Source organism: Pseudophryne corroboree, chromosome 1 (assembly GCF_028390025.1).
Source record: "Pseudophryne corroboree isolate aPseCor3 chromosome 1, aPseCor3.hap2, whole genome shotgun sequence".
Classification (NCBI taxonomy): Eukaryota; Metazoa; Chordata; class Amphibia; order Anura; family Myobatrachidae; genus Pseudophryne; species Pseudophryne corroboree.
The window spans coordinates 446371652-446394813 of NC_086444.1; the positions used below are offsets into that span (position 1 = coordinate 446371652).

General features: G+C 43.5%; 1 protein-coding gene across 4 annotated transcripts in view; it reads right to left on the minus strand.

The window, feature by feature from the left end:
• Nucleotides 1–870: 870 nt before the first annotated feature.
• Nucleotides 871–23162, minus strand: part of SLC7A7 (solute carrier family 7 member 7) — a 153022-nt gene continuing 130730 nt past the window's right edge. For all 4 annotated transcript variants that reach the window (XM_063913543.1, XM_063913541.1, XM_063913540.1 and 1 more), the window contains exons 4-10: nucleotides 17245–17389; nucleotides 16565–16688; nucleotides 16109–16212; nucleotides 14247–14343; nucleotides 1965–2114; nucleotides 1512–1695; nucleotides 871–1428 (exon numbers count right to left, since the gene is read on the minus strand). In XM_063913543.1, coding sequence (XP_063769613.1) covers nucleotides 1334–1428; nucleotides 1512–1695; nucleotides 1965–2114; nucleotides 14247–14343; nucleotides 16109–16212; nucleotides 16565–16688; nucleotides 17245–17389 — 899 coding nt within the window. In that variant the 3' untranslated portion in view covers nucleotides 871–1333. The remainder of the gene's footprint in view (nucleotides 1429–1511; nucleotides 1696–1964; nucleotides 2115–14246; nucleotides 14344–16108; nucleotides 16213–16564; nucleotides 16689–17244; nucleotides 17390–23162) is intronic.

Sequence of the window (23162 nt, forward strand, 5' to 3'; positions counted from 1 at the left end):
TCCTCACAAATTATCATAACATCCGTTCTGTTTCCACATCTGAATCAGACCCTTTGTTATTACTCAAGGATAGGACATTTAAGACAAATGATGCTGAAATGTATAATATCTGTCCATCTGTTCCATTTGCATTTCAGGGTTGATTAATGTGACTCCTATACTTTACAGCGGATCATTCATTGACCATATCCAATTTCCATTTGGGCTCAGTGTAATCAACCTGCATACAGTGCAATGGCCAATCTGAATAAACCGTACAAAATCTTAGCAGCCCAGTTTTGATTCTAAGAGGATTCTTATTGGGGATCATTCATTTTAGGACCACACATGATGTAATATAAGGCTAATTGTGATATCATACTGGGTACAGGCCAGGGATGTGCGTTGAGGCAAATGGCTCAGGGAGCACTGGCTAGTACCAGAGCCAGATTTACACACAATATCTGAGCCAAAGGCTTCATGTGGGCATTATACACAGGCGCAGCAGGATATACTGCTGGAAATTTGGTGAGTTTTCATCAGAGATGTGAGGATAAGATAGACAGGGGAGGCGCTGCCTCACCTGCCATAGACTTTTTACTCCAGAGATTTTACTACAAAAATGATTAGAATAATGCAAAGAAGATATTTCTAATATATTCTTTGTATTTTTCATATACTTTATACAGTAAAAACTCTGGTGTTTATGTTAGTATGACAGGAAAGGCTCTGCCTCACCTGCATCACCTCACCACACATCACTGGTGCAGGCACCCTTAGATTTACTTAATAACTTGAATCAAACCATCAGGTAAAGTCCCTGGAAACACACCCATTTAGTGGTAGCTAGTCATTGGTAACCACAATTTTCAAAACAACTGTGCTGAGAGATTATTTGTGTTTAGTTTTTTTATTACAGTATTATTATACCAATGCTCGGGCCTACTATGATTTTCCAACCAGTGCAAAATGTTGAAACAACATGTTCAGCCGTGTAAGGCACTCTAAAGTTACAGAGGTCTCTGGTCTTCCAGTTGGTCCATACAGTGATGCAGCAGACTCACACATACCATTACTTCTTTGACTTCTACTTGCATGGGCCAGCACTCCAGGCTCTGTAGGTTTAACATCCTAATTCAGCAAAAACTGTTTTTTTTTTGGAGGGAACAATTATGAACATTTCCCCTGCCAGGGAGAAATTATTCGGTCAACTTCATGCCAGAGCACTGCCCTGCAGCCACCCTGCATTACAACCTTTAATGACAAAAATGTTGTCCATCCAGTGTAAGAAATAAATTATGTGATGGAAGAGGTTCATAAGGTTCCAGCAGCTTCAAGGGAGATCACATTGCAATCAGTCAGATTTTGTTGTAAGGTTGTCATCCTCCTTTAAATCCATCTCCGTGACGACAGAGAAGCACAACATCTGAGTATAGCGAGTAATAGCAGCTGAAAGAAAAGATATATGCTAAGAAACCATCATTATTAAAGAAACTTTATGTTGTATTTCCTTTCAAACGTATCTGTCATACCTGCTACAGTGCGTAGACACTGAGGTTTCTTTTCCTCTGGAACACGTACGATAAGGAAATAAACAGGAACCCCAGAGAGTGCTATTGCCACTCCAATTAGAGAGTTGATCAAGTCACTGTACAGTGGCACTGCAACTAGGAAAATGGTGCAGATACAGAATGTCACTGGGAACACCAGGTTGAGCTATAAGTGACAAGAAAGCAGAGAGATGTCTCATAACCAGACATGGACACTATGCATACAGTCCATACTCAGTCACAGGTAAATAGAAGGTTAAATCCAGGCCCTTCATTTATTAGAAGGATGAAGAACAGGATGCGGTGCAAATAAAACTTGACATGGGGGGTGGGGGAGAAAAGTATAGTATTGCAGTGTAGATGACCACAGAAGAGAACATGTGACAGCCAGAGGTCAGAAAACAAGCAGAAGAGTTGACAATATATAACACTAACCTTCAGAGGTCGTAGTCTGTCTGGCTCCTTCCAGCGCAAATATAGTTGACCAGCAATAGACAGACCCACAAACAGCCAATAGCTGAAGCTGTAATAATTAATGAGCTGGAAGACATCTTCAACACAGAGATACACGAGAGCCATTGCACCCTATAGGCAGATAAAAGACAGAATGGACAGTAAGTATTTTAGACACAAGGAATGTTGGTAATTTTTCCAAGTGGACTCATGACACAATGGATACACAGCTGGTGTCATGAATCGCCATTTGCAGGCTGTTGCATAATGAGCCAGTCCCTTGTATATGGATGGAAAAGATTTTGGGGTAAATTTACTAAGGATCTATATTGTGTTTATTTTAAAACCGCCTCACAACGACTTAAATGGACCGATTTTTGGCTCATGTGTTTCTATTTAAAATAGTGTATTTACTCAGAATTGAGCTTTTGTTCTATTAATAAATTGCTGGTAATGTGATTTCTATTTGAAGTTCTAAATGTGGTCAATTCACACTCAAATAGATGCTTAAATCGACTCAATATAGACATAATTATACAAATGCTTCCCTATTTGCCAAAACATGTCACATGCACATTTAGACCCACAAACACCTTCACTCATGTGGAGATTTCCATACAGCAGGAAAATAGGAATTTAATACCTACCGGTAATTCCTTTTCTTGTAGTCCGTAGTGGATACTGGGGATCTGTACTTTAGTACCATGGGGTATAGATCGGGTCCACTAGAGCCTTGCACTATAAAACCTTTAGTGTGTGTGTGCTGGCTCCGCCCCTCTATGCCCCTCCTACCAGACTAAGTCTAGGAAAACTGTGCCCGAGGAGATGGACATACCACGAGAGAAGGAATAAATACAACAGCGGTGAGGCAACAAGCCAACACACAACCATAACCAAAAGGAGGGCGCTAACCAGAACAGAGGATAGCAACACCAACCCAACCAGGATAGCACAGCTATCCCAACTCCCAACAACATAAAAGGGTCTGCAACAGTGGACCAAACAAATACTTAGGCAAGTAAACAGGAATCGAAGCACTGAGGCGGGCGCCCAGTATCCAGTATGGACTACGAGAAAAGGAATTACCGGTAGGTATTAAATTCCTATTTTCTCTAACGTCCTATTGGATACTGTGGATCTGTACTTTAGTACCATGGGGAAGTCCCAAAGCTCCCAAATGGGTGGGAGAGTGCTGAGACCCCTGTAAAACCGCCTGCCAAACTGAAGGTCATCCCTGGCCAAGGTGTCAAACCGATAGAATTTCACAAAAGTGTTCGAACCAGACCAAGTAGCAGCTCGGCACAACTGTAAGGCCAAGACACCCTGGGCAGCCGCCCAGGAAGAGCCCACAGACCTCGTTGAGTGGGCCTGAATAGACGTCGGCAAAGGCAGAGCCGCCGAAGTATAGGACTGTTGAATGGTCAACGTGAGCCAGCGAGCAATGGATTGCTTGGAAGCCAGATGACCAATCTTGGTGGCATCATAAAAGATAAACAGCGAATCAGATTTCCGATGATGAACCGTCCTCTTGACATAAATCTTCAGAGCCCTCACTACATCCAAGGACTCTAGTCCAATGGAAGCGTCGGACAACACCGGAAACCACAATGGGTTGATTGACATAAAAAGCTGTAACCACTTTAGGCAAAAGCTGAGGACGGGTCCTGAGTTCCTCCCTGTCTTCATGAAAAACCAAATAAGGGCTCTTACGGGATAAGGCCCCCAATTCAGAAACACATCTTGCAGACGCCAATGCTAATAGCATCACCGTTTTCCAGGTGAGAAATTTCAACTCCACCCTATGCAAGTCCGATTGAAGAAAGGACAGAACCACACTGAGATTCCACGGAGTCGTGGGAGGTACGAAGGGTGGTTGCATATGAAGAACTCCTTTTAGGAAAGTTTGTACTTTCGGCAATATGGCAAGTTGTTTCTGGAAGAAAATAGAGAGCGCCGAAATCTGGATTTTAATGGAGGCTAAACGTAGGCCTATATCGACTCCTGCTTGCGTTGGCCTCTGCCCAAAGGAGGATTTTTGACACTTCTCGCATAGCTGCTCTGCTTCTTGTTCCCCCTTGTCAGTATATGTATGCCACTGCCGTGACATTGTCCGATTGAACCTGGATCGCCCGATCCCTCAGGAGATGGGAAGCTTGCAGAAGGGCATTGTAAATTGCCCTGAGTTCCAGGATGTTTATCAGCGGAGTAGATTCCTAACTTGACCATATACCCTGTAAATGGGCCCCTTGGGTCACAGCCCCCCAACCCCAGAGGCTGGCATCTGTTGTCAGTAGAAACCATGATTGGATATTGAAATTCCTGCCTTCTACCAGGTGAGGAACTTGTAACCACCATAATAGAGAAATCCGGGCTTTCAGAGATAAGGTCACTTCCTGATGAATGTGAAGGTGAGACCCCGACCATTTGTCCAGCAGGTCCAGCTGAAATGGCCAGGCATGAAATCTGCCATATTGGATTGCCTCGTAAGCAGCAACCATCTTGCCCAGCAAACGTATGCAAAGATGTATGGACACCTTACGAGGACAGAGCACTGAACGGACCAAAGCCTGGGTAGCCAAGGCCTTGATTATCGGAAGAAACACCTTTTGAGACGCTGTATCCAGTATCATTCCAAGGAATTGAAGATGTTGGGTCGGTTCCAGGTGAGATTTCTGGAAGTTTAGGATCCACCCATGATCTGTAAGCAGGCGAGTCGTTAGATCGATGCTGTGTAAGAGACGCTCTCTGGACATAGCCTTTATCAGGAGATCGTCAAAGTAGGGGACTATGTTGACTCCCATCCTGCGCAGTTGCAGCATCATCTCCGCTATGACTTTGGTGAAGATCCTCGGAACTGTAGGCCTGAAACTGGAAATGGCCGTCCAAGATGGCAAACCTGAGGTAAGCCTGATGAGGGGGCCACATGTTAATGTGCAGGTAAGCATTCTTGACATCCAGGGATACCAAGAACTCGCCCTCCTCCAGACCAGACACCACTGCCCGCAGGGATTCCATCTTGAATTTGAACACCCGCAGATACGGGTTTAGAGACTTCAGGTTTAAGATGGGTCGCACCGAACCGTCCGGTTATGGAACGACAAAAAGACTGTAGTAAAACCACCTTTTGTGTAATGGAGGAGGTACTGGAAACACCACCCCTGTCCGTAAAAGTTTTTGAATTGCCTCTTGCAAGGTAACTTTTGCAGCGGGCAAAACTGGTAAGCCTGATTTGAAAAATCTGTGAGGAGGAAGTGCTTGAAATTCTAACCGGTATCCCTGGTAAATGAGATCCCTCACCCAAGGATCCCGGCAAGACTTCGCCCACACGTGGGCGAAGTGCTGAAGGCGAGCACCCACCTGAAAGTCGCCTTGCTGCTGGGGCCAACAGTCACGCGGAAGGCTTAGCGGCAGGGGATCCGGTGGTCTGGTCCAGGGCTGCAGCAGTTGCAGGTTTACATGACTTACCAAATTAAACACACCTGATAGCTCGAATGGATGAAAATTGTATATATTAACTAATAACTTAACAATAAATAGCCCAATTGGTTCAATTGCGACAGGCCCCAGAGACCTATCTGCACAGGTCTCAATTAAGGACAAACTAAAACAATTCATGAGAGGCGGCCTTGAGAGGTTAGAGAGCCAATATAAATATTCAATAATACCGATGGTTCCAATTAATATATATTTATTTCATATACATTTAAACATTTAAAAACACTTATTACTAACAAATAAAAATAACCATAGTAGACATATGTACCAATATGAAGAGTAATGGATATAGAATATAGTAACTAGATATGTTACATATGTTGCCAATCGAACTGTGATTGTATCTATTTTTCCTCTGATTGGAGCACAGTCAGAATGGATAGCTGGAGAAGTAAATTGTTATACTAACAATTAGCACAGTAGTTTAAGTGCTAAAGTCCATATAGGCTGCTGTGAAGCTTATTGTGGTATAATTTAGATGTAGTTCCACAGAGAGTCTTAAACCAATTACAGCTGTATATGAGAGAAAGACCGCTGCTGGGGGCCGCTACTCACTCTGTCCCCGCTGTCCGAGACTCATTTGTAGGTACGAGGAGGAGGTGAAACCCGAGCGTCCTTGGATGATTGCGGTTGTCAGAAGCGGTGACCAGATATATGCGGCGGCTGGCTCCAGCTGAACACAGCCAAGGAGAGACGGAAAAACACTGTGTAGCTGTAATTGTATGATCCATGTGGATACTGCAGCAGGCTCCGGCTGATCGTTACCCAGGACAGGGCAGCAGTTAGTTATAGCTGTAAGCGGCTCAATGTAGGAGCTGTCGCCGGTATCTCTGCAATGAACAGCAGCCTGTGTTAGATTCTCAAATCTCCAGCTGATGACAGGGAAACCTAAACGCGTTTCGTCACTTTCTGTGACTTTCTCAATAGGTACTAGATTTGAGGATCTAACACAGGCTGCTGCTCATTGCATTGGGTAACTGGAACCATCGGTATTATTGAATATTTATATTGGCTCTCTAGCGTGGCCTCTCTTGAATTGTTTTACATGACTTACCACGAGATCCTCTCGGAGTGGTGGAGACTCCCCTGCCCCTGCCTCTGAACCTTGCCACACGAAAGGACTGCAAGGACGGTTCTGTGTAAGAACGTCTAGCAGGTGGCGCAGCTGACGGAAGATAGGCAGACTTACCCGCCTTTCCCTGGGAAATCCATTTATTTAATTCGTCCCCAAACAATGCATCACCTGTAAAGGGGGGATTTTTGGAATCAGCGTCCGCTGACCACTGACGCAACGACAAAGCTCTGCGTGCCGAAACTGACATAGCAGTAGTGCAGCCATTTATCTTACACAATTCCTTTATAGCCTCGCTCATAAAATTTGCAGCATCCTATATGTGTTGCAGCAGAGTAATGACCTCATCCTGGGGCAGATTGTCTAATCCATTAAAAATATTATGGGACCACTTGACCATTGCCCTGGAAATCCACCCACAAAGTATTGTGGGGCGCTGTGCTACGTCCGCTGTCATATAAATTGCCTTGAGAGTGGTGTCAATTTTATGGTCAGCCGGCTCTTTTAGGGATATTGCCCCTGGCAGCGGCAGTACAAATTTCTTAGACAGTCTGGACACAGACGTATCCACTGATGGGGGGTTTTTCCATACCTTCCTGTCCTCAGCTGGGAGGGGAAAGGTAGCTAAAAACCTCTGAGGAATTTTACATTTCTTATCAGGGTTTATCCATGCTTCCCTAGCTAGGGAGTTTAACTCTTTAGACACAGGAAAAGTTGCTGAGGTCTTTGGCTAATATTAAAGTATAACTTCTCATCTGGTTCTGCCTCCTGATCCGGTATCTGAAAACCCTCTCTTACCGCAAAAATGAGGGCCTCCACTCCTGGGGACAGAGAGCTGTCCTCATCCATATCATCAGCATCCAGAGCAGGCTGATCAGAATCAGACTGGAGCACCTCTAGCAGTGAGCGTTTATGTGAAACCAACAGAGGGGGCTGAGAAGCCTTTCTGGTATCTGCTGTTTTTGCCATACAATCAATAGACTGTTTTAACACCTGTCTCTCCCTTTTAGCTGCAGCTAATTCTGAATTAACATTCTAAATCATGCTTTTGAATTTATCCAGCTAGTCAGGTGCCTGTGAACTGTGTCCCTGAGGAGATAAAGAGCACTGTTCACACATGAGAGACCTCGCTAATGAAGGGGTAGAGTTACAAGGAGCACACATAACCATGTCAACAGACATCTTGACACAACTGTAATATAGCACAGCTCACTGGAAAACACCCCCACACAGACCTTAGAGAGCCCCTGGAGTGACACTGAGGAGCGAAGACCAGCACACAGAACACAGCAGCACAGTGTGTGAAATAAAGTGTATAACCTGATAAAAGTGCAGCGGCTCTACCACCGGTGTGCTCCCCCCTGCTATGACCCCCTGTTACCAGTATAAAAGTCTGTAACAGCGCGGGTCTGTGGAGAATCAGCGTTCATGCAGCCTTAATGATCCGCAGCAGCAGGTAATGGCACCTTCCCGCCTCTGGTCCCGCTCCGGGAAGCCCCCCGCCCCTTGCAATGGCGTGTGGTCCCTCACAGTATTATACTGGCCATGAGTAAATTTCATATAGATAACAGCACAGACAAGCCCTAAGGGGCAGCAAGCACTGCAGGGTATGAGCCCCGAGTCAGTTTTGTCCGTGGTGGGCACCGCAGCTTGTGGCCCGTGACTGCCGCGTGACCTGCCGCCAAACTGCACCGGGGACCAGCTAACCGGGACCCTGGTGTAACACTCACCGCACCTTGATCTTCGCCATCTGTTAGAGGGTGGTGGCTAGCTGCTGGCGTGGGCACACATACTAACAATGTGTGATCAGCACCTCAGGAGCTCAGTGTCCTGTCAGCTGGGATTACGAACCATTAATCCTCAGGAGGTTGGTTCGGTCCCCCCTCTAAGTCCCACGAAGCAGGTAGCCTGGTTGCCAACCAGGACTACCTGAAAACAATAAACTAAAATAAAAATTAAAGGAAACTCTTTGGAGCTCCAGAGAAATGCACCCGGCTCCTTGGGCACATTTTTCTAAACTGAGTCTGGTAGGAGGGGCATAGAGAGGAGGAGGCAGAACACACATACACACACTAAAGGTTTTAAAGTGCCAGGCTCCAGTGGACCCGATCTATACCCCATGGTACTAAAGTACAGATCCCTGGTATCCACTAGGAAGTTAGAGAAAACACAATTGCCATGATTACAACAACCAGAGTGCACCGCATGGTTGTGTCCCTTTTTATAGGCCTCATAATGAGGTTTTGTCCAATTGCACTTGGTTTAGAAATGAAACAGACCTGCTTCCGATGTGTCTATTATTTTTAGCTATTTTTGGTCGATTTTGAGTCAGTTTTGAGTCGGCTGTCAAACCGACTGTTTGTAAATGAACGTTTTGATGAATAAATCCCTGATTTATGGAGTGCGGCAAGTAGGCTACAATGAGGCACAATGGGTTTATCTATGAACTTAGATGCTGAAGCATTTTAAAAAATAAAGTTACACCATCTAAGTTTAAAGTTTTTATCATATTTAAAATGATACTCCCAATGTTACCTCATTATTGGATGTTAACTGATACATGAATGAAGACGAAACAGAAGTATTGTGGGAAAAACTGTTAAATGAATGGACTAATATGCCTATATTTTGTGTATTCTAATGACATTTTCAGCTGAGGAAGGCAGGAAATTGTCATGGAGATCGAGGGCTGATGCAGAATTGGACACAATTGTGCCGTAAATCACAAGCATAAGATATATTACCCAAGAAAGCTGCAACTGCCCATGCAAAGCTGCAACCAGTGCAAGCCTGCACTAGCAGCATGTGCGCTTGGTTTATGTGTGACACACATCACATACACTCACACTCATTTGTATTGCTTGTGAAGTACGCATTTATTATTAGGCGTCATTGAAACTTAGATATTACTAGTACAGCAGGTACAACTCTCCAGCTCATGAATGCAAGCCCCTGTGGAGCCCAGTGTACCCCGCAGCAGAAACACAATTGCACAAGCAAATGAAGAAAGCAAATACCCACTTTAGCAGTGCAATAACAATATGGTTTTTACAGGTGTACTGTATTTACACCTGTGAAAACCACATTGTTATTGCTGCTGCAATACTTCTGTATTGCAATTCCGCAAACACACCCTAGCTGTGCTCAGCCAATGCTTAAACACCTTTCCCTCCCATGTCCCGCCTCTTCAGCTGCAGCAATCATGTCAGAAATACTACATTTGTAGAGTGTTTGGGCATATGTATTTATGTATTTTCTGCTATGCAAACTAGCATAAGTCTCACAATGCATCAGCCTCTGGATGTGCAGGAGGGTCATGCGTAATGTGAGAGTAAACACCTGCTTCCACAAACAGCCCAACAGATACCAGGGTTACTTAAGAAGCACCATGAGGGAAGAACCTTATTGCCATAGTTCCAGAGCTAATGTAAACCATATTTTTCTTTCTTGAAATATGAGCACGTAGCTAGAAATGAGATACATTCACCAACATGCAGCATTGCTGAGGACAGAAATAGATCTCTAAGTTAAGGTACATTGGGCCTCATTCAGATGCGGACACAAAGCGGCTGAAGTACACAAGACAGTCGATATTTCCATACTGCACATGCGTCTGAGCTGCAGTGCACACACGCAGCAATTGAATAGCAATGGTGTTTGCTACAAGGGATTAGACAGCATATGGGGGTGATAACGGGGAGTGATTGGGTAAATGCAGACGTGTCATGGCCGTTCAGACGGCGTTTTCTAGGCGTGCATAAATTAGCAGTTAGGTTCTCATTTTCTACTGGAAAGCTCCCTGCCTGCCAGGAGAGTAACTCAGCCTGTGCGTTTTCAGATGTATGATGACCCAATCTGTGACGATTGTACCGATGTATTAGCAGTTGTACGCCATCGGACAGAAATTATGCAACAGCATTGGGTATACCTATGCTCAGGTAAGCTTCTTCCCATTTTAGCATATAGTCGCAATTGCGGATGGCAAAAGATTGCAACAACAATGGCATCAATCACATCTGAATGATGCCCCTTAACCCTTTATGACCCATCGCATGTTTTCAGTGTATCCCAGTGATGACACTGGTAAAGTAGACGAATTAGGGTCTAAGTAATCAAAAAAAAAAAAAATTATATATATATATATATATGTAGCGTGGAAATGAGCTGGCACTCACGGAGACTTATTATAAAACATACAAACAACACGGTTTGATGGGCATCAAACCGTGTTGTTTGTATGTTTTATAATAAGTCTCCGTGAGTGCCAGCTCATTTCCACGCTACATACTGATTTCAGAGGGCAGGGCACCGGAGCAGATTGTCATTTATCACAAGCCCAGAGTGCCGGACTCCTCTTCACTACATATATATATATATATGGTATATATATATATAAATAAATATTTTTATTATTTAATTTTTTTATTCAATTATTATTATATAATAAATTCAATATATTATTAAATTAAATAATATTATTACTAATAAAACATTTTTAATAATGTTCATTTAAATTGACAACGGGTTATAAAGAGTTAATGTAGGCTAGGGCTACTTAAGGACCTGCAAAACCGAAAAACATTTTTTTCAAATGTCACAATAAGCTCCTAATAACACTCACAAATATACATGTAACATAGGGCCTGATTTAGAGTTGCAAGCAAAGAAAGCCAAAAAAAACACACAACCGGGTTAGGTTTAGGCTGCGAGAATGGGGGGGTTAGGTTCAGGCGCCACCATGGAGGGTTAGGGTTAGGCAGCGGGGGAGGGATTCTGATCGTCAGAATGCCACGGTCGTTATTCTGACTATTGGCATCCCAACTGCCCGCATTCTCTACAGAAACCGTACCAATATGGTGCGTTTTCAAAGGTGCCTCTATCAGTGGTTTTACTATTTTACTAGTGTTAAAAAATGCCAGTGGTGGCCTGCGTAGCTCTTGTTCTCTTCTAGCTGTACAATGTGTACATTTCTCTCGTATATACATTTTATCCCACTTTTCCAATGATTCCCTATATTTTGTTTTGTTACAATCTCATTTTCTGTTACTCATGCAGTAATTACGTTAATCCTTAACAAAAATGTACCTTTAATCTCTTACTGAAAAGTCTTCCTGTTGGCCTGGCCTCAAAATAAGTGAGAGTGCTCTATGATTGATAATATTGGGCCTGATTCAGATATTTATGTAAATTTGATATTTACATAAATCTCTGATGTTTGCAGATCTGTGCATGTGCAGGAACCACGCTGTGCAGGGGCAGATCTGGTTCTGCAATGTCGGTTGCAGTGCTCTAAAAGCTGTAGCATGATTGACATGCTGCTGATGTTTGGTGGCAGCAAGAAAAATGGGGTATGTCCAGTTTTCTGGGCGTTTCAAAGCCAGTAGCTGCGACCTTGGATGCTGCTTCACTGGCCCGGTAGCATAATTTTCCCAGATTTCCTGACTAACCGGAGGGTTTCTCAGATGTCTGATATTTATGCAAATGATCCGATGCTGCATCTTCGGAAGCAGCAGCAGATCAGAGAAGCCGGCAGGAGGCGTCTATTTACACAAGACGCCTCCTGCGGCATTAGCATATTGTTGCACAGCCAATGCGCACAAAGATGCAGTGGCGACAATAGCGTCCACCTCTGAATCACCCCATTGTCCATTAAGAACAAACAATGTCTAAAAATGTAATACTGTCAGGAGGCTGAAATTCTACATTCAGTCAGTTTATTGAAGGAATCCTGGGAAAGTAGACTACACTGCTGCAACAGGCTCTCAATTTCTAAATCTATATGTAATGTTTGGACTGTATTATTGATTAGACTAGAGAACTGTCTCTTAGCTTATATTTATATATTTGCATATTTGTGTAACTAAAATCCCTGCATGTGTTATTTGGCTAGATTTACAAAGCGGCAACTTCTGTAAGTTCGGCAGTTTGAAGCTGAAAATGTAACATTCAGGGGCTACTTCAGCATGCAACGCATTTGTAAAGCTGCTCGCATTTAGCTTTGCAAATGCGATTCTTAGCAATGCAAATGCAGTAGGTGTTAAACACCTCCTCTCTGCATTTGCGATACCAGAGCTGGGATTATATTGGGATCAACGTCGCAGGTCGGCTTGCAAGGCCAAGGAAACTGTATCTCGCAATGCAGTCCTTGGCGTCGCCACTCCCGGAAAAAAGGCTTTTTTTGTTAGCATTTTGGAAACTTTCCTTATACAATATACCTCCCAAGTCATTGATGACATTATTTTAAATTTGATTCCATTCTATTTTTCAGCTTCATCTAAAAGCCTCCCAGTTTGTGTATGCCCCCTCTGTACCCGGGCCCGTGGCCGTTCTTGGAAGCTCTGGGCACATGTAGCTTCTTTCTTCATAACAAAAAACTGTTGACTATATTTCCCCAAAAACTTTCCCATTTTGGGCTGGTTCAGATTCAGAGGCATCCACGGCCAGATATGCGTCCAGCCGCGGTAGCCTATCGGTTATGCTAATGTGTGTAGCCGTCTGCCTATGCAATGCTTGTGAGTCCACATATGCCTGAGTCGAAACATCCACAGTTTTCCCATCCACAGCGGTCATCATTAGTATTATGACTTGAACCCACTCCATGCTTGATGCAAAAGATCCGTCTGAAGCAGGCAATCCGCTGCATATGCACACCTCAATCAAGTAAGGAAGTCAGGCTACATACCCAAGACATTCCCATAAGAGGCAGCTGTTCCAAAGAGTCACCGCCCAGAAACGCCTATCTCACGTTATGCTCCGTAGACATCATGCAACACATGCGCAGGCCAGTTTCTGGAACATGCGCAGTCAGCGGTCAATCATGAGAATCGTCCAGTTCTGCAAATGTGTCTCACTCAGAATTAGCACCAATATGTACTTATGTGGTTGTACAAGACATCTCACAAGTCACTTTCAGAACAAACCACTTATAAAGACCTCCACTGTCATCTCTAATGGGTCTCTTAAATGTCAGAAACTTATTAAAGGTTGAGTATCCCTTATCCAAAATGCTTGGGACCAAAGGTATTTTGGATATCGGATTTTTCCGTATTTTGGAATAATTGCATACCATAATGAGATATCATGGTGATGGGACCTAAATATAAGCACAGAATGCATTTATGTTACATATACACCTTATACTCACAGCCTGAAGGTCATTTTAGACAATATTTTTTATAACTTTGTGCATTAAACAAAGTGTGTGTACATTCACACAATTCATTTATGTTTCATATACACCTTATACACACAACCTGAAGGTCATTTAATACAATATTTTTAATAACTTTGTGTATTAAACAAAGTTTGTGTACATTGAGCCATCAAAAAACAATGGTTACACTATCTCACTCTCACTCAAAAAAGTCCGTATTTCGGAATATTCCGTATTTCGGAATATTTGGATATGGGATACTCAACCTGTAGTGAGTTTTTCCTTTAAATTTTGCAACACTTAAAACTGCACTTCTCTTTCTGTCATGTCCATATGTATCACTACTTCCCCTTTTTGCTTATCCCTGCTGTGAGGTCTGACAACATCTTATAAATAGCTTTCATTAATCAGCATGATAATGTCCTAGTTCACTTTTTCAAATCACCTAGTGAACTTACTATTCTGCATTTCAGCAGTGTGACAAGACTTTATAAAAAATGTATAAACTGACTTAGAAAGGGAAGGCAAGCAGGTGCACACTTACATTAAACAGCAGAGCTGGAATAGGAGTGAATCTCTCTATGTGGATCATACTGAGAGAATCAGGAAGGTGTCCCTCTCGAGACCCAACAAAGAAGAGCCTAAAATAAAAGACAAAGAATACTTTTTTTTCTTGAATTGCCTTTAGTAACACACAAGTGGTAAATACTTTATACTGGCTTTAGAAGTGAAATATTCTCTTACAAACCTGTCTGTATAGAGACTTAGGGCCTCTGAGGAGTTGAACATATGCTATAGAGACTTAGGGCCTCTGTGGAGTTGAACATATGCCTGTCTGCAGATCGGATTTTCTAGGGTTCTCTGCACTGCACATGCACCAACGCTGAGAGTATGTAAGTACGCGCCATGCAGATTCACACGCATTTTGATGGCATCTGCTCTAATGATCAGAGAGGTGTAACTAAGCTATAACAGGATGTGATGTCCTCTCATAGGCATAGCTAAGTGACAGCGAGAATTGTGCGGAAACATAAATACAAATCACCTTTTTAAGTGGAATATATTTTGTACCTAGTATAGTAATAGGTGGCGATGAAGTTGGTCGGTATACATTCCTGCTGGCAAAAGGGGGAGTGGCCTCACAGGATGGGTGTCACCTCAAAGGAAGCCCCTGTTACATCACTCTGGGGAAGTGCCCGAACTTTGGCTCCTCTGTTAGCTACTCTGCAGTGACAGGAAGAGAGCACTGCACAAGAATGTCACAGTGCAGCTCCCAGTTCCCTGTCACTATGGAGGAGCCTACATTTTAGGGTCATTCCCTGGAATAGTGACACACGGGTGAGAGGGATGCAGACTTGTGACACCTCTGAGTACAGGGTAGTGAAAGTACACACTGATGATGATGATGACTACTGACTAGTAGTAAACTAAGGGTATACTGCGAGATGCATGAAACTCAGCATATGGTGAATACATATGTGTTTATTTTTGTGTAGTCCAGAACACACGCCCGATTCCCAGCTAATTCGGAATCAGTCTCTTACTGCATACTATAACTCTTATTGATTGCGGGAAACTTAAAAAAAAACTGCAGACGTGGGGTTTTCCTATTCAATTAGAGGAGAGAAAATAAAACACAGTGGTTTAAATTATTGCGTCTTTTTTTAACGCACCTCCAGCGCAAGGCAGATTTTTCCTAAAATCTTTATCATTAGCAGAAATCAGCGGGACATGCTCTGGTACCCTTGCAGAACATTCTCCCCCACCCCCACCCCCCCAGGACTAATTAAGCAATTGGAATTAGCTTAATTAGTCAGTAATACTCATCTGCGGATGCGGCGTCTTCTTCATCCAGTCACAGGATCCGGACTCCTGCAGCAACGGTGTGTGTAAGTATACCCCCCAATGATTGTGTTATACCCCCTGGGGGCAGCAGTTGGGAGAACTACATCTCCCAGCAGTCACATCACTGCAGCCCCCCCCTACCCCGGTGCCAAAATGGAGGGGAGACCACCAGGAGCAACTTAAACTTCCGGACCGGTAAGAGTTTTTTTTTTTGTTATCACTAGGCGGTGTTTTAGCTTTGTTTTGTTTTTTGAATTTGCCGCAATGTCCATGAGTTCTTTTTCCCGTGAGAATATTGCGACCAACTGAATTCCCCCTAAATATCCTTCAGTTCCATTTTCAACATTTCTCATCCAAAAACTATTATTTTTTAAGTTCCCTCCCTGCACGTTATGATGGCTTCTATGTGGCAGCTATTTCGCACACAGTGGGTCCTAGTATGCTTCAGAATCAGATCATTTTCAGGGAACCACTTAATTGCTAAATGACTTAAGCTATGAGACTAAACCTTCCTGTTTGTGTATAGTAAGTGGACGTGGCATCAGAGTTTGATGTTATTACCTGGATGCTGCAAGGATTGAAGCATTTAGGCCTCCGAAGCACGACAGAGCGACAGCCAGCGGGATTGTCCAGTTAAATATTCCAAATATCTGATCAGCAAAAGTCTGTGGGGAAGAAGGACCCAGGACTAGATTAACCAAATGCGTGAAGACAGAATCTCTATCACAGAAAACAGTCTATCACAAGCTCAGGTTTTTCCCATTAATTATACAATCCAAATCAGTTTTTACATTGAACATAACACAGCCTTAGACAAATATCCTGTGACTTGTGTGGAGAGAAATATTTTTTCAATTAAGTTATGTTACGTAAAGACATCCCCTTGGAAGCAGACTTGAAAAAATAATTAAAATCATTTCATAAACCATACATGCTCCAAAACAGAAACAAGAAAACAAGACAAGTGGGTGTTTCATGCTTGACCATACTATAGAGTTTTTAGTAATGTCTAGTTACCACAGCAACAGCATTGCTTCCCAGAATGGCACGCATGTCCAGCACTGTGTAATAGGCTACATTGGTGAGTAAGTAAATCACAGTCACAATCGGCATGGAGATCCCAATGGCCAGGGGCAGGTTTCTGCAGAGTACAAGGAATAAGGAATATAGGGTCACCTGTCATGCAGGAAACATGAGACCTCTTTTCTCTTCTCTCCAAGCCTCCACCAGATTATGCTTTACATCACCTGACATATCCATCATGAGTTATGGTGTACTACATATGGTAAATTGGTGGGAAGTTGTACTTTTACCAGGTTTATTAATGTTGTTATGAATTGTATCTGCTAACAAAGCCTTATAGAAAACACAAGCACCTACATTGTTGCCAAAACACTTGGAAGTATATTGCATTTACTAAGAATAGCATATGGGCACCATTTCCAGGTAAACATCCAGTATTTACATATGTTCTGTTGATCAAACCAGTTGATGTTTCCATCCAAATATATATTTTACTCTATTTTTCGCCATTATGGCCTATTTTGCCTTGGCAGCCACAAACACTATACCCAGATGTAAGTTCCCTTCCCTGACAGCCGCCAGGTGTACAAGGCGCTCCCCCCCCCCAACCTCCCCGTCCCCGCCCTCACCCTACCCCGGTGCTTTCACATCTCTTCTGTATGTTGGAATATTACCTTTCTGGGTTTTTTATTTCTTCTGTGACAAAGTTGAGTGTGTCCCATCCTGAGTAAGAGAAGAGAGCAGAATACAAAGCCAGAGCAATGTGCCCAACATCATTAGAGGATCCAGCAAAGGCATCTTCAAAATTCTCTGTCTGACCTGATACAGAAAGTGAGGTTAAAAAAACAATTAAAATTGGGTAAGAAGCTAGAAAAGTAGAAAGCGAACAGATTATTTAGTAACAACGGTGGTGGTGGTGGTGAAAGTAAGTTTGGCAATGGGTAGAAACCTTTGGAGCACACAGAATATAATATGGAATCTAGAATAATTATATAGAAATTCAGACAGACTCTTAAAAAGATTTGACTATTCCTGAATCATTTGTTTAACACGATTGGCCAGGAGCGGCTGACATATTTAACATTCCCTGTCTAAGATGGGCCTTTCCCACATCCATGTAGACCTGCTTGTGTCCTTCCTAAATGCTGCAGTGACAATGATCTTACCTGTTTCAAATCAGCTACATTTTTCTGCAAATCCATTCACCTGCAGAATCCACTCACACTCACCATTAAAGCTTTCACTGATACCTCTTCCTCATACACTCCTGACCTTGTGAACAGAAACTCTCCCACCCTTCCTCTTCTATCTGCCTCTATCCATATCTCACTACATATCTAATTACTATATTTTACTTCCTCCATGTGCAAAGTAGCTTTGTCTTGTAATTAACTTGTACCCAAATTATAATCAGTGAGTTATTTGATTCTAAATTCTTTTTGCACACTAACCCTTGCAATCATCAAAACATTAAGTATTTACTTCACTGACATTCATACATGTCTGCAAGAAAAACAATCTAATCTTACATACAGCACTAAGCACCTAAATGTAAAGGGTCTGAATCAGAGACATGAGCAAATCAAATAAAAGAGCAATTTGCACCTTGGTAAAAGCAACTGTACCTTTTAGCAGGTACACCTTTTTTTATGGTCTGTACCGATTTTTGGCTCTCCAAGCTCGCATTGAAAGTATAGGAAAAGGGGACATGGCCACGCCCCTTTTACTAATTTGTACCGATTTTTATGTGTAAAATGTTGGAGGGTATGCTGTAGGTGGGCAGACTTACAATGCGCAAAGAGATTTGGAATTGGAAAGAGTGTGTCCTAGATTTATTCCAACTTTCAGTGTAGACACAAAGCTGCCCTGTATTTGTTCACTACAAGCAAATCAGCCAGTATTTTCCCTGAATGCAAAAATAGGAATTTAATACCTACCGGTAATTCCTTTTCTCGTAGTCCGTAGTGGATACTGGGGATCTGTACTTTAGTACCATGGGGTATAGATCAGGTCCACTGGAGCCTGGCACTTTAAAAACCTTTAGTGTGTGTATGTGTGTGCTGGCTCCTCCCCTCTATGCCCCTCCTACCAGACTCAGTCTAGGAAACTGTGCCTGAGGAGACGAACATACCACGAGAGAAGAAAACAGGTACAACAGCGGTGAGGTACTAAGCCAACACACAACCATAACCGAAAAAGGAGGGCGCTAACCAGAACAGAGGATAGCAACACCAAACTAGCCAGCTATCCCAACAACATAAGGGGACTGCAATGGCGGGCCAACTAAACACTTACTCAGGTAAGCAGGAATCGAAGCACTGAGGCGGGCGCCCAGTATACACTACGGACTACAAGAAAAGGAATTACCGGTAGGTATTAAATTCCTATTTTCTCTTACATCCTAGTGGATACTGGGGATCTGTACTTTAGTATCATGCGGAAGTCCCAAAGCTCCCAAACGCAGAGCCGGTCCTAGGCATAGGCAAACTAGGCAAATGCCTATGGCCTTTGGAATGCCTAGGGGCACAAGCACCTTCTGCTGATTAAAATGATATGCAGCATCCCTATATTCTGTGTGTGATAGCGGCTGTATCTGCATACGAAATGCTATGTTACAGTGTATTCCTGGAAATCACTAACGCAGTATTTCATATGCAGATATAGCTACAGTCGCACACAGAATATAGGCATGCCGCATGTCATTTTAATCAGTAGAAGCTGCTTGTGCATCCTAGTCATATAAGAATGCAAATATAAAGCATTTTCATCAAAAAAGGCAACCAATGTTAGCAAAGCTGCCAACTGACTCACACCAGGCACCTCCTGCTGCATGGTGTATTGAGGCAAGATGTATGAACACACATCTGTATCTAAGCAGAGGCAGAGATCACAGTGTTAGTGGCCAAGGGAGTGCTGTGTGCAGGTGGGTTGGTTGTGCAATAGTGTTTGACATATGTGTAAGGGGCATTATGTGTATAAATGCATTATTACTGTGCGGCATATTTGTAAGGGACATTAAGGCTAATTCAGACCTGATCGTAGATGTGCTAAATTTAGCACATCTACGGTCAGTCACACTGACATGCGGGGGGACGCCCAGCACAGGGCTAGTCCGCCCCGCATGTCAGTCCCTGCCCTTTCGCACAAATACAAAAGCATTACACAGTGGCAATGCTTTTGTACTTGAAGAGAAGTTCTCCACCAGCACAGCTCCTGCGTGCCACCAGGGAGTTACTCGTCGCTGTGAGGGTCGCTGCGTTGCCCAGACCGCGCCCCCTAAATGGTGGCCAAACACCGCCGGCCCACCCCCTACTGCCCAGCGACCATCGGCTGTCTGGCATGCGTCTGCGCACTGCGGCGCCGACGCATGCGCAGTTCAGACCTGATCGCTGCTGTGCGAAAATGCACAGCACCGATCAGGTCTGAATTAGGCCCATTATGTGACATTATGTGTATAAGGGCACTAATAACGTGCGGCATGTGTGTAAGGGACATTATGTGTATAAGGGCATTAATAAAAGTTGGGTGCATTATGTTTATAAGGACATTAAAAATGTGTGTCATATGTGTAATGGGCATTACTGTGTGGTATTATGTGTATAAATGCATTACTAATGTGTGGCATTATTTGTATAAGGTGCTTTACTGTGTGGCGTAACGAAAGGGCACTACTGTGTGGTCTAATGTGAATAAAGAACAATATGGTGTGGTGTAATGTGAATATAGGGCAATTAAGTGTGATGTAATGTCAATTAGGGGCACTACTGTGAGGAGTAACGTATATAAGGTAAATTGGTACTACTGTTTGATATAATGTGAATAAGCCACACTATTGCATGATATAATGTGAATAAAGTTGCATTACTGTGTGGCGTGATTTGAATTGTGGGTACTATTGCGTGACCATGCCCCTTCCCAGCAAGAATACGCCCCTTTTTGGGCTGAGTGCTGAATGTGCGCACTGGTTCTATTTAAAAAATAGGGGGTAGGAGCACCAAAATTAGTACTGCAATGGGTAAGGGGTAATGGTGCTGGGAAAGAGGTGCAGGGTCAGAGGCACAACTAGCGGCGATGCTAGGGAGCACCAGCCCAAATTGTGCCTAGGGCATCATATTGGTTAAGGCCAGCTCTGCCCAAACGAGTGGGAGTGTGCTGAGATCCCTGTAACACCGCCTGACCAAATTGAAGGTCATCCTTGGCCAAAGTGTCAAACCGATAGAACTTAACAAAAGTGTTCGAACCAGACCAAGTAGCAGCTCGGCACAACTGTAAGGCCGAGACACCCCAGGCAGCTGACCAGGAAGAGCCCACAGATCTCGTTGAGTGGGCCTGAATAGACATCGGCAAGGACAAAGCCGCCGAAGTATAGGCTTGTTGAATAGTCAACCTGAGCCAACGAGCAATTGATTGCTTAGAAGCCAGATGACCAATCTTGGTGGCATCATAAAGGACAAATTGCAAATCAGATTTCTGATGACAAGCAGTCCGTTTGACATAAATCTTCAGAGCCCTCACCACATCCAAGGACTCTGGACCAATGGAAGCGTCAGACAACACCGGAAGCACAATGGGTTGATTCACATGAAAAGCTGAAGCCACTTTTGGAAAAAACTGAGATTGGGTCCTGAGTTCCGCCCTGTCTTCATGAAAAATCAAATAAGGGCTCTTACAGGATAAGACCCCCAATTCAGAGACACGTCTGGCAGACGCCAATGCTAATAACATCATCGTCTTCCAGGTAAGAAATTTCAACTGCAACCTATGTAAGGGTCCAAACCAGTCCGACTGAAGAAAGGACAGAACCACATTGAGATCCCACGGAGCCATGGGAGGTACAAAGGGCGGTTGCATATGAAGAACTCCTTTTAGGAAAGTTTGTACTTCCAGCAACATGGCAAGTTGTTTCTGGAAGAAAATAGAGAGCGCCGAAATCTGGACTTTGATGGAGCCCAAACGAAGGTCCATATCCACTCCCGCTTGCAGGAAAAGTAGAAAACGACCAATTCTAAATTCCACGGGAGAAACCTTTCTACTTTCACACCAGGAAACATACTTTTTCCAGATACGATGATAATGCTTTTTTTCTTCTTTTTTTCAAAATCTTTTTATTGGGTTTATTGATTTTTACAAAAAGTATACTCAAAGTATTAAAACGCAATAAATGTTGTACAGTTGCCAACAATAAAATCATTACAATGTAAAGTCATTGAGTGGATAAGTGGAGAAAAAAATAAAATAAGAATTTACTTACCGATAATTCTATTTCTCGTAGTCCGTAGTGGATGCTGGGAACTCCGTAAGGACCATGGGGAATAGCGGCTCCGCAGGAGACAGGGCACATCTAAATAAAGCTTTAGGATCACCTGGTGTGCACTGGCTCCTCCCCCTATGACCCTCCTCCAAGCCTCAGTTAGGATACTGTGCCCGGACGAGCGTACACAATAAGGAAGGATTTTGAATCCCGGGTAAGACTCATACCAGCCACACCAATCACACTGTACAACTTGTGATCTGAACCCAGTTAACAGCATGATAATAGAGAAGCCTCTCGAAAAGATGGCTCACTACAACAATAACCCGAATTTTTTTTTTTTTTTGGTAACAATAATTATGTACCAGTATTGCAGACAATCCGCACTTGGGATGGGCGCCCAGCATCCACTACGGACTACGAGAAATAGAATTATCGGTAAGTAAATTCTTATTTTCTCTGACGTCCTAGTGGATGCTGGGAACTCCGTAAGGACCATGGGGATTATACCAAAGCTCCCAAACGGGCGGGAGAGTGCGGATGACTCTGCAGCCCCCAATGAGAGAACTCCCGGTCCTCCTCAGCCAGGGTATCAAATTTGTAGAATTTTACAAACGTATTTGCTCCTGACCAAGTAACTGCTCGGCAAAGTTGTAAAGCCGAGACCCCTCGGGCAGCTGCCCAAGATGAGCCCACCTTCCTTGTGGAGTGGGCATTTACAGATTTTTGGCTGTGGCAGGCCTGCCACATAATGTGCAAGCTGAATTGTACTACAAATCCAACGAGCAATAGTCTGCTTAGAAGCAGGAGCACCCAGCTAGTTGGGTGCATAGAGGATAAACAGCGAGTCAGATTTCCTGACTCCAGCCGTCCTGGAAACATATATTTTCCGGGTCCTGACAACGTCTAGCAACTTGGAGTCCTCCAAGTCCCTAGTAGCCGCAGGCACCACAATAGGTTTGGTTCAGGTGAACGCTGAAACCACCTTAGGGGGAAACTGAGGACGAGTCCTCAATTCCGCCCTGTCCGAATGGAAAATCAGATAAGGGCTTTTACAGGATAAAGCCACCAATTCTGACACGCGCCTGGCCCAGGCCAGAGCCAACAGCATGACCACTTTTTCTGTGAGATATTTTAACTCCACAGATTTAAGTGTGTCAAACCAATGTGACTTTTGGAACCCAAAAACCACCTGGAGATCCCAAAAGTGCCACTAAAGGCACAAAAGGAGGCTGTATATGCAGTACCCCTTTAACAAATGTCTGAACTTCAGGGACTGAAGCTAGTTCTTTTTTGGAAGAAAATTGACAGAGCCGAAATTTGAACCTTAATGGACCCCAA